Genomic DNA, 16551 nt, shown 5'->3' on the forward strand with positions numbered 1-16551 from the left:
CAGAACTGCTCTCGGGGACCACCCAACCTGTTTGCTTTCCTTGGAGTGAAACTGTCAACTTGTTCCCAGGACCCCAGGCTGTGCCTGTTCTGCACAAATAAATCTCCATTCAAAAGTAAGTTAGATGAGGTGACATCCTGCCTTCCCCTGGAATAGTGGTCCCCAAAATAACAAGTAAGACTGTCTTCAGAGGCTGGGGGTAGAAGGGAATTGCTAGAGTGACTGTTAGCATTCCATGCGTGTGGTCCAGCACACACCTGTGGTTCCAGCACACACCTGTGGTTCCAGCACACACCTGTGATTCCAGCACACACCTGTGGTTCCACCATACACCTGTGATTCCAGCACACACCTGTGATTCCAGCACACACCTGTGATTCCAGCACACACCTGTGGTTCCACCATACACCTGTGATTCCAGCACACACCTGTGATTCCAGCACACACCTGTGATTCCAGCACACACCTGTGGTTCCACCATATACCTGAGGGTCCACCACACACCTGTGGTTCCAGCACACCCTTGTTTTAGCAATACTGGACTAGAGGCAGGACTATCAGAACTTCAAAGTCATACTTAACTACACAGCAAGTCTGAGGCCAGTCTCAGGCTAAATGAGACCATGTCTCAAATATAATTTTAAGATAACCCTTCGACATGTCTTTCCATGTGCTGCGATCAGAATGCTCTGTGGGCTTTGCCTCTCTGGCAACATCAGAAATGGACACCATCTTTGGTGACAGTAATGGCTGTCATATAAAAGGGCTGTGTGGCTCTAGAGCAAAAAAGAGAAGAAAATGAACAGTGGCGGGTGTGAGCAGGGCAGAGTAAGAACAACACGGGGAGGAGAGGGGCTTAGAAACCCCTCATCATCAGAGCACATTTTAGCATGTGCAAGACCGTGGGTTCAGTCCCCATCACAGAACAAGAAGTCAATAAATATCAGGATGGTAGAAAAGAAGCAAGTCTCCATTACACTTTAAAGGACGTAGTTAGTTTTGTTTCAGAAAATGGGGAAATGCCATGGCTGTGGAGCCCTGTGACCAGGCAAACAGTCTTCTCTGGTTGCTAGTCCCTGTGACTATGCAAAAGGTTGTCTCTAGTCGCTGGTCCCTGTGACCATGGCAATGGTCTTCTAACATATTTGCCACCTTTAGACATTTTCCTCTGGTGGAATTTTGGTTTGCTGTCCACATTTTCCTGTGTGATTCTGGCCCCAGCCTGGAGAACTGTTCTTTTTATCTCTATATGACAAGAAGTGAAGACAGTATGGAGCAGTACTATATGAAGCAGTACTCTATTTTTCCAAGATATTTCACATATTACAGAAGGCTGCTGTGTCTTTTGCAGTCTTGGGCTCTCTACTCTTGCCCATATTGTGTGTTGTCCCTAATTCAGCTGATGGTCGTCTGCGAATGGGGTACTGTCTTCAGTTATTTCCTCTGTATTTGTCCATTCGTCCAGATACTGGTGACTCCTGTGTGCCCACCCCTCTTCTAGACACCAGGGACATTAAGGATGGATTAGAGACCCCTCCTGGGGAATTTGCTGAGGACTCACTTAATATACCTGCCTGGAAATATCCACTACGACTTGAAGTTTGTGATACCAAGAACCTCTGAGGTCCTTTCATAGCTCAGCAAGGCCACACACATATTTTATCAGGTATATTTTATCTACCTCTCCAAAGCCAACAATATAAAGACAGCATCTGATAGCTAGTCACGGGGGAAATTTAAGGGAAACATTCCTTGTTCTTTTTCTTTCCCCCCCTTCGGAGCTGGGGACTGAACCCAGGGCCTTGCGCTTGCTAGGCAAGCGCTCTACCACTGAGCTAAATCCCCAACCCCATCCCTTGCTCTTCTTAAGTTGTTTTGGGGGTTTGGGTGCACGGATGCATCCACCGAGACGTCTTCCACAACGACTGATCGTTCTTAATGAACGGAGAATTTGAGCTGCCATTTCTGAAGATACACTTTTGAATCCTGGCAATGAGTGTTTTCTGTAGGGAGTGTAAACTTTTCCAGAAACCATGTAAACTCACCCTTTTGAGAGTATACATTCGGCTCCTAAAGATCACCCACAAGTAGCAAACTCCGAGGCACAGGTGGTTGTCTCCGAAACAGTAAAGCAATCCCATGATTCTTTGCGCCCTCCTGCAGGAAGACTGACGGTTGAGTTCCTGGCGCTGATGAGTTCAAATTCAGTGATTCCGTTTCTGCACAAACTGTTTTCGATTTCAACCCAAGGGCATTTCACATCCTGGTCAGATCTCTTCTAAGTGATGAATGGCTCACCCTAAATCCATCATCATTAAGTAGGAGACAGGACAACATGAATATTTCATAGCTAGTGATTGAGTCCGGGGCAGGATGATCGTGTTTTCTTTTTAGTCATCGGGCGTCTTCTGGTCTAGTGGCCTAGTCCTGGGAGTGAGCACTAAATGTCTGGAAGTTGCAGGATTAACTCTCCAGTACACATTCTCTCCCAGTCCCGCCAACGGCCCTTCCACTGTCTGCCCTGATTTGCTACAACTATTGCTCAGCTCCGGAAGCAACAGCCTAGACTTGGCTGGGTCTCTCCCCTGAGGAAGTGACTCTTAGCATATGCACACCAACAGTCTGCTGCTGAATCTAGTCCAGGCGTGGATTTGAGCCACACAAGACCATTTTCTGTAGCATGGATCAGTCACAGGATTTTCCGCTACCTGGCCCCGAAAGGCTTGGTATTTCTTAGAGGAGCCTAGCCCAGAGCACCTCATCATAATCTCTCTCGCCACACATCCCCACACCCCATACAAGAATTAGAGAGTGGTTGCCCAGTGCATGATGGGAAGACCTATTCGATGCTCTTGTGAGTCATTCATGATGTCTTCAAAAAATATCAGACCACTCAGAGACTCTGCTCACACGCGGAATATATAGCATAGGGTACCTACACACTGAAGAGATCCACCAGACTTAAACACAGCAATTTAAGGGTCATAGTTTAATTAATCCATATGATTTTCTTTCCTTGTGAATAAGTAGATTCTATCGCAGCCATCCAACTCTTTTTGTACCACACATATTGCCATAACCAGAGGGGCCAGAACTGATTGGTGAAGGCACTCTTGATCGGAGGTCAAGTGTGTCTGTGTTTTCTAACTTGAAGTGTAGACTTTGTGGGTATCAGCTGTCTTCATTTCTGTATGTTCTATTTTCAGTGGGAGAGGAATTTGAAAACAATATTTTCAGTTCAAAGTTTTGAGTAACCATACATTGGCAGACCATAGTAGTACTTAAGAATTCTCCAGTCATGGTTCTCTCGTAGTAGATACAACTCACTTAAGGGAATCACCCACCAGGAAGATATATACACATGGTTATCCTTTGATTGTTCGATTTAGTGCCTGTTGTGGCTTGCAGGGTTTTCTCAGAAACAATAGCAATCTGGTGGGGTGGGGTGACTGTAACTGACCTTTCTTGCAAGGTAGGGTGACTGACTGAAGTCCCTTGCATTCATTGGGATTCAGCCTCAGACTGGGACAGGATGTAGGTGGTCACTCAGGGCCAGAACTTGCTCCTCCAGAGCCTGGGAAAGGTCTCCTAACACTGTTTCCCACACATGCACCAGACTGGTTCTTTCCAGCTGGTCCTATAGCGTCCCTTTCTCTGACTCATAGGTTCGAGGGCATCCTGCTCAGCTAGTATGCCTCAGTTTCCCCTAGTCCCTGGCATGGGTCCAAGAAGGGCCACCAATTGCATTCCCTGAAGAGAACTCTCACGACAGGAGCCAATTGAGTAAATGTGTATCCGACCAACGAAAGCCAGCTAATGCTGCACGGACTTCCATGTCTGCAGAATGCAATTACAACACGCACGAGGCTCCAGTGGGACAGACCCACTCAGAGCCTGAGTCAAGAGGGTGGATACCAAGTCAAGCCCAAACTAGAGGCCCTTGGGAGACTTGATACGTTAACTCTCCATTTAACTTACGTGTAGACTTTCGTAGACCTAATAAAGTTTCCAGTTGCCTCCTCCAAGGATGTGTGGGCTACGGTACCTTGGGTAAGGAACGCTAGGGAACCACTTCAGCTTGGACTAAAACAGAAAAGACAGCACCGGTATTCGGGCTGCTGTGCTTATTTTGATGTGCTGTTCTCAAAGTTGGTTTTCATTAGTATGTTTGCTCTGTGTGTGTGTGTGTGTGTGTGTGTGTGTGTGTGTGTATGTGTGTGTGTGTGTGTGTGCATGCTTGCAAATAAATACTCATAGAGGCTGATGCCAGAGCATCGGGTCTCCTGGAGCTGGTTGTAGGCCACTGGCCATGGGTGCTGAGAACCAAACTGAGCCCTCTGAAGGAGTCATAAGCACTGTCGACCTCTGAGCCGTCTCTTCAGCCCCGATATTTTAATTAAGCATTTGTTAAAGTGTACATCAGATTTGTAGTGTATTGCCACCTCACCTATATCAACTGTAAGCCTAGTATTTTAATAATATGATTTTTGTCAGTATTTAATGTTCAGAAGCCTTCTGAAGCGTCCAGTTCATCTGGGTATAAAAAAAACTGTCATAAAGAATGGTAGAAGTAGGGGTGGGGGACTTAGCCTAGTGGTAGAGAGCTTGCCTAGCAAACACAATGCCCCGAGGTCGGTCCTCAGCTCTGGAAGAAAAAAGAAAGAATGGGAGAGGCAAAGTGATGAAGAGGTGTGCCAGGAAATACAGATATGGATGTGGTACAGGGACACTTCACCCTAGAATGTACTTCATTCAGACAGTCCCAGTGAGTTAGTGTTCTCAGAGAGAAAAGAAGAAGCAATAAATGAGACTTCCATGGAAACCATTGCCACCCACAAATGGAGCTTCTAAGGAGAAAAACTGAATGTCTCACTCAGCCCTGAGGTCAAATCCCAGAAGTCCTTGAAGCCCACAGCTGCTCTGAGTATGTCCCAGCCTTTTCATCCTACACACGCATGGCGTGCCATAGACAGACAAAGGTACGGCCCTGAGAAACAGTTTTCTGGTCTAGACTCGTCCAGCAACACCAGAGCCCACTCTTCCCTGTCTGTCTCCAGGCACTGACTGGCTTCATGCACTCCATTCACTGGCAGGGGGAAGGCAGGCTGCAGGAGCTCCAGCTTAGCTATTTCCCAGTGGTCTCTCTGTCACGAACACGTTAAAAGCACCCTTGTAAGTTTCCGTAATGCAAACCCCCTTTTTCATTGCTAGGTTTTCTGAAGGGCGCCCATCAGGTGTTTGTAATTTTGTTCTGTCCGGCTTTTTTACTTCATCCAATAAGCAGAACTGTGTACATTCCAAAAAAAATACATCATTATTTTGTCTAAGGAGCTAGTGGGTCCCCTGTACCCTTCAGGGTCTGTTGCTAAACTAAGAGAAAATAGGGGAAAAACTAGAACGTGATTAGCGGAAGACATCACTGGGAAGCAGATCTGTTGTACAGATATAGCATGGAGGCTGGGGACTGAAATACAGGAAAGCCTTATTTAATAGTCAGCTACCTAAATCTAAAATCAAAGTATAAACTGACTATTCGGAGATTCTAAGTATTACCTAACTGCCATGACGTCATTCAAAGACAGTATGATAAATGCATTCTAATCCCATGACAGTATCTACATATAAAAGTTCTATGTTGCCCTTATTCACAGATCAGTCACCCACAGTTCGGTGGGTACCTGAAGCTGCTGCTCTTCTGTAGGATCAATGTTTGGTTCCCAGCACCCGAGTTGAGCAGCTCAGAACTCCCAACACTGTCTTCTGGGCGCCCGCCCCAGTGTAGCATCCTCACTCCCAGACACTCGTGCAGCCAAAGAAGTAAAGATGAGTGATTAAACCTTAGGTGAATAGCCTCAGGATCTCGAAGTTCCAAACCTTCATTTCACATAGATTTCCATAAGTCACCTCCATTTTTAGCCCATTCCATAGACCGCCTCTGTACGCCCAATGAAGTAAAGGACGGACATGTTTATCACTCGAGTATACTAAAGTATTACATATGAACTATATCAGGCATAAACTCTGATATAATAGGATAATAAATTACATCTCTAGAAATAACCCTTTTATTGGGAACTGAAACCCGATGTGCACCAGTGTTAGCTAATATTTACCACAGGGGGTTCGTTCCATCAGTTATTTCTTATTTCTTCTTGGCTACCTAACAAATGAACTTGTGTTCATTAGTGTGCTGCAAAGAGCAAATACTTTTGATAAAACTTTATACCCAAGCGTGATACTTATTGGTCTAGACTGCATAGGCCCAAACCCCTCAACCCAAGAGCATTGGATTAGATAGGGACACCCTTGGGCTGGGGGGGTTAGCTCAGTGGCAGAGTGCTGGCCTAGCATGTGCAAGGCCCTGGAGTCACAGTCCAGTGATGCAGAGCAGAGCAGGGACCTTGGATGTTAACCCCAGAAGCCACAGCTTGGAGCTAGTAGTAGCTTGGCTTGAACTTTGTCTGAGCTTTTGTGTTTATTACAAATATTTTTAACTGCTTAATTAGATGCTTATCCCTTCTCAGTGTGACGTTTAAGCATATCCTGCATTTGAACCTGGTTGCTGTTCAGGCACAAGGCTATGTTTGATAAGACTGCATTTTTTGAGTTGTAACTGAACAGTTAAACTATCTGCTTGATTAATGTGTACAGTTAAGTTCAAAAACAACTTTCCAAGATGAATTCTTTGACTCGACTTTCTGGTCAGTAGATCTAATGTCAGTTTGATTAGTGATATGAGCATAGACCAAAGAAATACAAAGCAAAATCACTTAAAGAGATTGAGGGCGGGACAGACTGCCTGCCCACATACATGCTGCCGTGGTCTCACAGAGCACTGTGTGTGTGAGTCACTACTCCTTGCCACGGGCACACAGAAGAAACGGTCTAGTGCAGACATCCTCAGCATGAAGGGTACAGGCTTTACAAAGTTAATGATCGTGTCAGAACTGTGAGATGTTGGAGATCGTTCTGCTTTCAAATATCTGTCTGCAAAAGAATAAGACTTGAGCTTCTTCTTTTCCCTGCAGGAAGTCTAAATTGCGCTTGTCTTTTTCTTTAACAGATAATTCTGAAATAATCAACAGAAATGGAATGGAATGCCAAGAATCTGCATTGAGAATAACTAAACATTGTTACTGTACATACTATCCCCTTTGCTCCTCAATAGAATTGCCACAAACTGCATGCTAAATTTAGTTCTTCCGGACAGACCGCAACCCTAAGGCTAGTTCTGCTATGTCATATACGAGTATTAAATATGGTATGCTTAGTATATTCCAGCCTAAGATAGTTAACTACCTGAGACCAGCTGCGATGTTCAAAGACATACAGGATGAGGTTTTCTTTTACAGGGTTCTGAGCGTAGTTTCTGTCCCAGGAATATTGTCTTATCTCCATAACTATAGCCGATGCAGAAAGCCCACCCAGTATACACATTTCGACTCAGAATACTTCAAATTTAGCAATAAGCAGTTAGCTTTAGTTTAAGTACCTATTCCAAGGGCAGGTTCGATTCTAATTCCAATCACCACCATTTCATTTCCTGACTGGATCATAAGGGTATGATTTCACTTCCTGAGGAGACGGACACTCGAAGCAGGAGACGGGAAGTGAAGTAAAACACGCACCTGCCTCGCAGGTCTAAAATCTGAGTGGCAGTTCAAGCACAGTTGCCGGGGACACATCAAGAGTGTGGGGTTCGCTTTGCCAGGAGATGCCACACTGAATCATGGGATTCTAGAATAACATTGCATAGATCGAAAAAAAAAAAAAAAAAAACTTTGCACGGTATGACCTTCATACCCAACCCGACAAAGTCTTGGAGGTATTATTTCACAAGTATATTTTTAAAGTTGTTTTATAAGAGAGACTTTGTAGAAGTGCCTAGATTTTGCCAGACTTCATCCAGCTTGACAAGAATGAAAGGCTCATGCCGACAGTCGAATCTAAGGGATTGGTCTTTCAAACTCACCCTCCGGTTGCCTGTTACTGAGTAACTCCTCTAAACTAAAACCTAGTCAAACAGGGAAGCTGTAGGTGAGGAGGTCTGTATAATATTCCAGTTTAAGTACGTCTGAGTTTAGTCACTACAGATGCAAACTGTGACTTTAATCTAAATTACTATGTAAACAAACAAACAAAAAAAAAAGAAGTAGATAGTTTCACTTTTTAAAAAATCCATTACTGTTTTTGCATTTTAAAAGTTGGATTAAAGGGTTGTAACTAACTACAGCATGGAAAAAAATAGTTCTTTTAATTCTTTCACCTTAAAGCATATTTTATGTCTCAAAAGTATAAAAAACTTTAATACAAGTACATACATATTATATATACGCATACATATATATACTATATATGGATGAAACATATTTTAATGTTGTTTACTTTTTTTAAATACTTGGTTGATCTTCAAGGTAATAGCGATACAATTAAATTTTGTTCAGAAGGTTTGTTTTAAAGTTTATTTTAAGCACTATCGTACCAAATATTTCATATTTCACATTTTATATGTTGCACATAGCCTACACAGTACCTAGTTTTTAAATTATTGTTTAAGAAATGAAACAACTGTTATAAATGGATATTATGTGTAATTGTTTAAAACATCCATTTTCTTTGTGAACATTTTAGTGATTGAAGTATTTTGACTTTTGAGATTGAATGTAAAATATTTTAAATTTTTGGTATCATTGCCTGTTCTGAAAACTAAAGGCATCCAACCATATCATTTTTGTTTTGATTGAGAAAAAAACTGCATTTAATTCATGTTGGTCAAAGTCTAATTACTATCTATTTATCTTACATCATAGATCTGATAACTGTATCAAAGAGAAATCCCATTCTGAGTGTAATCTTGAGTAGTGCTTGTATCGTGTTTGTTTTTAATTTGTGGAAAGGTATTGTATCTAACTTGTATCACTTCCATAGTTCTCATCTTCATGTATTATTGATACTTGTAACTCTCTCAGCTATAACAATGTAGTTACGCTACAACTTGCCTAAAACACTCAGACTTATTTTTTTTTCTTTACTTACTCATTTAAACGCATTAAAAAGATAGTAGACTAAAAAGGTAAATTATGGGAATCACCGAAATATTTTTGTAGACTAATTGTTGTAACTGTCTTCTTTTTCTTTCTTTTCATGATTTTTTATTTTAAAAATTACTAGCACATAGCTATTTTCAGCCCTTTAATAATTGAGCATCAAAACATCACCTCTATCCCCCAGCAAATATAGATGACTGTATTTTTACTATGATATCCATTTTCCAGAATTGTGATTATAATATGCAGAGTCAAATACGCCATTTCCAATAAGGAGGAAGCAAGGCAAATGCATAGATGTACAAATATATGTACAACAGATTTTGCTTTTTATTTATTTATAATGTAATTTTATAGAATAATTCTGGGATTTGAGAGGATCTAAAACTATTTTTCTGTATAAATATTATTTGCCAAAAGTTTGTTTATATTCAGAAGTCTGACTATGATGGATAAATCTTAAATGCTTTGTTTAATTACAAAAACAAAATCACCAATATCCAAGACAGGAAGATATCAGTTCAACAGCTTACTGAAGTTAGGAAACTAACTCCACTCGTATGGGAACTCCATTTCACTCTTGGTTTTCAGGATATAACAGCACTTCACAGAAATATTCTTTCAGCCATATGCCACTGGTCACATTTCTACTAAATCTTTCTGTAACACTTCTTAAAGAATTCCCTCATTCGTTATCTCACGGTGTAAGCAGGACTCTAATTTGTATCAATTCTATGTTTTGGTTGTAATATTCAGTTCACTCACCCAATGTACAACCAATGAAATAAAAGAAGCATTTAAAAGGATTGTGTTGCGGTCTTCCTTCTTGTTTATGTAGGTAATTAGTTGGACAGAAATGTTGTCATGGATACCACTCAGTGACACCAAAGAACAAGCATCAGTCTCTAATTGGGACAGAGAGAGGCACAGATAGATAGATAGACAGATAGATATGGATGGATAGATGGATGAATAATAGGTAGATAGACAGACAGACTGACTGACTGATTTGATTTAGCTTTGGGTTTGGTTTTTTTCTTTTACACTTTTGTTTGGGGGTGGCCCATGTCACTGTGTATATTTGGAGGCAGAAGGACAACTTGAGGGAGTTGATTCTGTCCTCGCATGTGAGCCCTAGAGATTGAACTCATGTCATCAGGTTTGGCAACAAGCACATGTGTCCACTGAACCATCTTTCCAGCCCTGGGCTTTGGCTTTAAGTAGCAGGAATAATAATTTAGAGTGACCACTTGGTAAATGCTTCCAGTGTCCTTTAAAGTTAACAACAGTGCATCCCACTGTTTGCTATGATTCTGACTCATCGTGGGAGACACGCATGTCAGTGAGCAAATGGGGGCCAAGCATCGAGAATGTGAGTTTCATGAATGAATTGAATGAATGAATGAGTGAGTGAGGGGAGGAGCCATTAGCCTGTTATGCAGATTTCTAGGAGGAGCTTAAGTGGTCAGTGTGATGTGTAGCTGCTGAAGGGGGGACAGAACAGTGAATTCATTGTATGCAAAAGTCCTGGCTGTATAGACTAAGAACAGAACAGGTTGGAAGGGAATTTGTAGCTCTTTCGTCCACATTCTACCTAGAGTGTGCTCTTAAGATGGCATCTCAAGGGCTGCAGAGTTAGCTCAGCAGTCAAGAGAATTGGCTGCTCTGAGGGGACTCCAGGACCTACATGGCGGTTCACAGCTCTGTAGATTCAGTTCCAGGGAATCTGACACCCTCTTCTGGCCACTACAGGTACTGCACGCCTATGGTATACAGAAAATCACCCATACACATAAATAATAAAACTAAGGTTAAAAAAACAAACATGCATGTCAAACCCAAAAGGATATGAAAGCAGCCTGCTTTATATCTCTTTAGCATAAAATCATTTAGGTATAAAGTACCAATTGCCTTATATAGTTCTCTGTCAAAAATACTATTTTAATTTTGGACTATATAATCCAAAAATGATACTTCAGACCCAGTAACACGTTCTCTGTCCTTTAATCAGAGAGGTTTTTTTTTTTTTACAACACTATAGAATTAGGGGCAGCCATGCAAACTGAAGTAATGTTCAACATACTGATGTTTTTAAACTGTCAGAAATATTCAACTTGGCGACTCCCTAAGGAATAATCGCCCCACTTCAAGTATCCAAGTGTCTGAGAAATTGAGTAACTATTTCTGTTGAACTCCTCCCTCCCCATAAAAATAACTTGAGTATTGTGAATACACGAGAGTCACAAAGAATGAATCGATAATGGCTTCCCTCTGTTCCTCAGCAGAGGAGGCAAGGGAGGTGGGGCAGGAGGTCTGGGCTCCAAGGTCCATGTTAAACAGTCTGTGTAAATTTCCAACGAGTCTGCCCTACGTCGATGAACACAGTTGCCAATACTGGACAAGCGGGTGCAGCTGCTGCAGAGATTCCAAACTCAGAGCACGGCAAACACACACTGTTCTGTGAGTCTAGATTATAGAGCAACAGTGCTCTCCCAACAGTGCTCTCCCAACAGTGCTCTCCCAACAGCGCTCTCCCAACAGTGCTCTCCCAACAGTGCTGTCCCTCGTCTGCCTTCCAGGTAAGAAGATGCCTAGCTCTGCCCAGCACCTTCTCCTGTCACATCTTAACATGCCTGACCAGCCAGCACACCGCTTCAATATCTTCTTTTGCTTCAGTCCCTTTAAGAACTGACCACCTGCCAACTAGGGGTGTCTTCCCACGACGTTCCGTGTGACTTTCACGTGTGCTGGTTGGCTTCATTTTAGTCAGGTCATATCCGGTACTCCTCACACTGAGGTGTTTTCATAAGACAGCGTAGATCAGTGACCGGTTTGGTTCACATACATTTTATACTGTTTGTAGCTTTACAAAGGATCCCTTATACTCGCCTGTAGAGGAAAAGTAAAACCTCGTAAAAACTAGGCAACCCTTTTATGAATTGGAACTTCAAGTTTTGGCTCATCTTAACTCCACAGCCTTGTTGGAATGAACTTAACTGTGAGCCATTCTCCAAGCTACACTTTCATATTCTAAGTACGAAATTTAGGTGGCTTTAAAGTGAAATGTTAATTTTAAAATTATTTTTCCTTCTAATAAATGGGTTTTCTTCCCTGTCATAATAACACGCTGTTAGAAATACATTGTTACTTTGTAGTTATAAACTGCAAAGTACTATTAGAGATTCCGGACAGAACTTAATTCTTTATTAGGACCAGAAGTGCTTCTCTCCAGGGTATGGCAGCTTTGTTTAGCTTTTGTCAAGTTCCATATGGTTCTGTTAAAACAGAATGAAAGCCATTGAATTTAGCCCAGCAATGATGTTTCATGAAGTCATAGAGTAGCCAGACTCATGTATAGTCCCTGAGAAGATGTAATTTGAAAGTCTGGGGAAAATAGCCAGAGAGAATAAATTTCTATACAAAGGTCGCAGAAGGTCACACATGGAAGGCTTCCCGCTAAAATCCAATTCTGTCCAGAGAGGCTGAAAAGTTGGACCTCTCTCTTGTTTGCCTTTGTGTCCTGACTTCACTGTGGGTCTTCCCAGGCCTTTGGCTTATGAAAGCAAAAACCACTCAGACTGGTTCTTGTCTGCACACTAAAACAATCGAAACGGGGTCAGTTCTTCCCTTCTGCTAGAAAATCTTTTGTTACTGAAGGGAAACTCTTAGAAGCACACAAGCCAAATGCTGCCCTTGCCAGGGCTTCCCCTTCGCTGGCCTCCACTGAACCCTCACACTGAGGAATGGAAACCCATGCATTAAAATATGAAACGCGTGGACTTAGGAAGGTAGAAAACATAGCCAAAGCTGCTTGACAGTTTGAAGGACACTAGCCGCAAGTTCCAGCTATGTCTGAAGAGACTGACCAGGGTGTGTACAGATGAACCAAAGGAAGCACGTAATAAACGCAGACCCAGGACTCTGACATATTTATACGGAGGATGGTTTAAACATTAATCATCTGCCACAGTAAGCTTTTTGAATCCCTAGAAAGGGATGATCGGTGTCTGCCTGTCACAATAGCTGAGTGGCTAAGGGCCGAATTTCTACCCAAGTTTCACTCTCAGGTCTCCGTTTGAACAACTTCTGAGCAACATCAGTTTTCTTTACCCATAATTTGAGCCTCACAATTCAGTATTTCACAGAGACATAACAGGACCTAAATACAAGGTCTGTGGAGCTGGCCTTGACAGGGAACAACTGCTTGCTGGCCAGTCACTCCCCCCCTGGGACAGTATTCAAATGAGTGTTTGGGTCCCACAGTGATTCCCTATCTCCTTTTCTAACCAAACATTTTTTGACAATGACGCCTCTTCTATTTCCTCAATGACAATTATCACCAGAAGCCAACGGGCAAATTATAGATTTATAATGACAATAACGAGCCTCACTCTATATGTGGGATCCTTCAATTACTTCAATTCAACAAATATTCAGTAAGCCCAGACTAAGACTGTCTTAGCAGCTCAAGAGACAGGGGCATAAGTCAAGTTCCAGCCTCTGCTATCCAGAAGCTATGGATAAAATCCTCTGGACAGTTCAGTCCCTAGTAGAGGCTTCTAGTCACTGGCATCCTTTGTAGCCACACTGCTCCAGCCTCTGCCTCTGGCGTCATATGAAGGTCTCCTCTGTAGATTCAGATTACCTTATTAGGACACCAATCGTATTGAATGAAGGACCATTCCAAGGGCCTCGTATTAACACATCTGCAAGGCTATTTTCAAGTATACACATAGTCATGGGAGTGAAGATTTCAAGATGCATTTTGGGAGAATACATTTTGACCATTAGCATGTACATGAGAGCTGTCTAAATGTAGAATATCTCCCAAAGACTCTCATGTTTGAACACTTAGTTTCCAGCCAGAAGTGTGCCTTGAGGTGAGGGCTGCATTGAGGACATGGCTCACAAGGCCTCGGTGTTTTCTAGCACAGCTCCTCTCCACCCTCTGAGAGCTTGTGCTTCCTGACTGTAGATGTGATGTGACCGGCCTTCTCCTGACTTGCCTTCTCTCACAGTGTCCACTTAAGCTGCAAGCAGAAATAAACCCTCACGCTGCCAGGTAGTAGGTCACACTATCAAGGAAAGTAAATAACACAGGAGCAGGAGAAGGGGGAAAAACTCCTAAAGACTCATGCTCCACCCCTAGGTTGACCATGACAAGAGCCCACAGACTCTGATGGCTGTCATTTATTCTCTAACAACTCTGAATGTGTCTGCAGAACTAGGCTCCCCTCTAGACTCTGGCTGGAGTCCTCCTTGGACTCTTGGAGTTTCTGATGGCCACACTAATTCTTGCCATCCTCAGCCCGCAGGGCCACCACTGCATTGTCTGCCACTGTTGTCCGCTGGCCTCCCTCCGTATGTGATCAGCTTCTCATCATCTTATGAAGACACCAGCCATGTCCATAGAGGCCCACCCTGATGACACCTCATCGACTTGATGACCTATGGAGAACTCTATTTCCCAATAAGGACATATTCCTAGGGGTCAGAAATTACACATGGCATTTTGGGAAACATATTTTGATAACAAGTAATAAAGAATCTTGAATATATACGGCTTCCCATATTCATCAAAGTATTACAGCTTTGTGAAAAGGCTAGTGTGTCCCTGGGCCTCATGTGTTTCAGCGTATCCCTGGGCCTAATGTGTTTCAGTGTGTCCCTGGGCCTCAGATGTGTGTTTCAGTGTGTCCATGGGCCTCATGTGTTTCAGTGTGTCCCTAGGCCTCATGTGTTTGTTTCAGTGTGTCCCTGGGCCTCATGTGTTTGTTTCAGTGTGTCCCTGGGCCTCATGTGTTTGTTTCAGTGTGTCCCTGGGCCTCATGTGTTTCAGTGTGTCCCTGGGCCCCATGTGTTTGCTTCAGTGTATCCCTGGGCTTCATGTGTTCCAGAATAACTGTGAATGTAATCCAACACATGTGGAGATGGTGACATGTCACAATGCCAAAGGATTGCACTCCACTGCTAACACTTTCTGTAGCTTTTGTCTACAAGGAAACAGCACACATTAAATATGAAGACCAACGGCACAATCCTGGAAAGGCCTTCTGGGTATGCCTTTGTGTATTTTTCCTTTGTCTATATGACAAAGTGATTACACTACATGATCTAGAACTCCCCTCTGCAGGCAAATTCTGATCATTTAGCATCAAGCACATTCTTGAAAAATTTCAACAGTCATTTTACCTGCCAGTTTTTTTGCAAATATATTTCATTCTCTATAAATTTTCTTTGACTAGACCTAGTTTATTTAGTTCATGTCATGTGGAAGGCCTTTTTTTTTTCATTTAAATGCACATGATAAATTCCAGCAGTCATTTACAAGTTGTCTTGGACCTTGACTTAGTAAGTCAACTTGTCTTTATGTTTGCAATAAGAACAAATATTAACATTTTTCTGACTGTGTTCTGTGATAAATTCTTAACTCAGCGTGTCTCATTTAATCATCACATGGACTCTCTGTGAGCACCGTTATCAATAAATGAAAGATTGGGGATAATGCATTAAAAAACTTAGCCAAAAATCACAAAAGTCTACATCAATAGTTCTCAACCTTAGGTAGTGACCCCTTTGGGAATTGTATATCAGATACCCTGCATTCAGATATTTATATTATTATGACAGTAGAGAAATTATAGTTATGAAGTTGCAACAAAGTAATTTTATGGTTGGGGGTCACCACAACATGAGGATTTGTATTAAACTGTCACAATACTTGGAAAGTTGAGAACCACTGATCTACAATTAAGTGAGAATTCAAACCCACACAGCCTAGCTAATGATATCCAGTGAACATATCATACCTGGGAATGTGTCATCCCAGGCCTCACCCCAGCCAAATGAACTTTTGGAGATCCCCCCACATCTTTAAAGGATGAAAGCAAGTGGGAGGTCCTGAAGGTAAAGCTGTTTACTTTGCCTAACTAGGTCTAAGTGAGATGTGAAGCTATTCCCAAACTAACAAGGTAATTCTGCCTAACTAGATCTAAACTAGAGGCTACTCACAATCTAACAAGGTAAGTGTGCCATCACTATTTTAAACAAACCAGCAAATGATAACAGCAAGCTTTCGTTGTCTCCTGGTTTCCTGGGACTCACTTCCTTCATAAGCAGCCTCGCTCAGCATCCACATCCTGTTCTTTGTGCCTGTTTTAGTCACTGTTCTATTACAGCAAAGGAACACCCTTACCAAGGGACTCTTAGAAAAGAAAGCCTTTGGGGACTGGCTTACAGTCTCAGAAGGTTAGTCCCTTAACCTCCTGGTGAGAAGCATGGCAGACATGGTGCTAGAGCCGTGGCTGAGAGCTTTGCATCCTGATCTGAAAGTAGAAGGTAGACAGAAACAATGAACCTGTGTGGGCTTAGGAATCTCATAGCACATTTCCAATGACACACCTCCTAAGCCTTCCCAAACAACTACCAATGACACACCTCCTTCAACAAGCCACACCTCCTAAGCCTTCCCAAACAGCTACCAACTGGAGACTAAGCATGCAAA

General features: G+C 42.5%; 1 protein-coding gene across 14 annotated transcripts in view; it reads left to right on the top strand.

Moving 5' to 3' along the window:
* Mbnl2 (muscleblind-like splicing regulator 2) overlaps positions 1–9853 on the top strand; it is a 157694-nt gene extending 147841 nt beyond the window's left edge. For all 14 annotated transcript variants that reach the window (XM_063274619.1, XM_063274622.1, NM_001415043.1 and 11 more), the window contains one exon: positions 7064–9853. In XM_063274619.1, coding sequence (XP_063130689.1) covers positions 7064–7191 — 128 coding nt within the window. In that variant the 3' untranslated portion in view covers positions 7192–9853. The remainder of the gene's footprint in view (positions 1–7063) is intronic.
* Positions 9854–16551: the final 6698 nt, after the last annotated feature.

The sequence above is a fragment of the Rattus norvegicus genome, chromosome 15 (genome assembly GCF_036323735.1).
Source record: "Rattus norvegicus strain BN/NHsdMcwi chromosome 15, GRCr8, whole genome shotgun sequence".
In the NCBI taxonomy this organism is placed as follows: domain Eukaryota; kingdom Metazoa; phylum Chordata; class Mammalia; order Rodentia; family Muridae; genus Rattus; species Rattus norvegicus.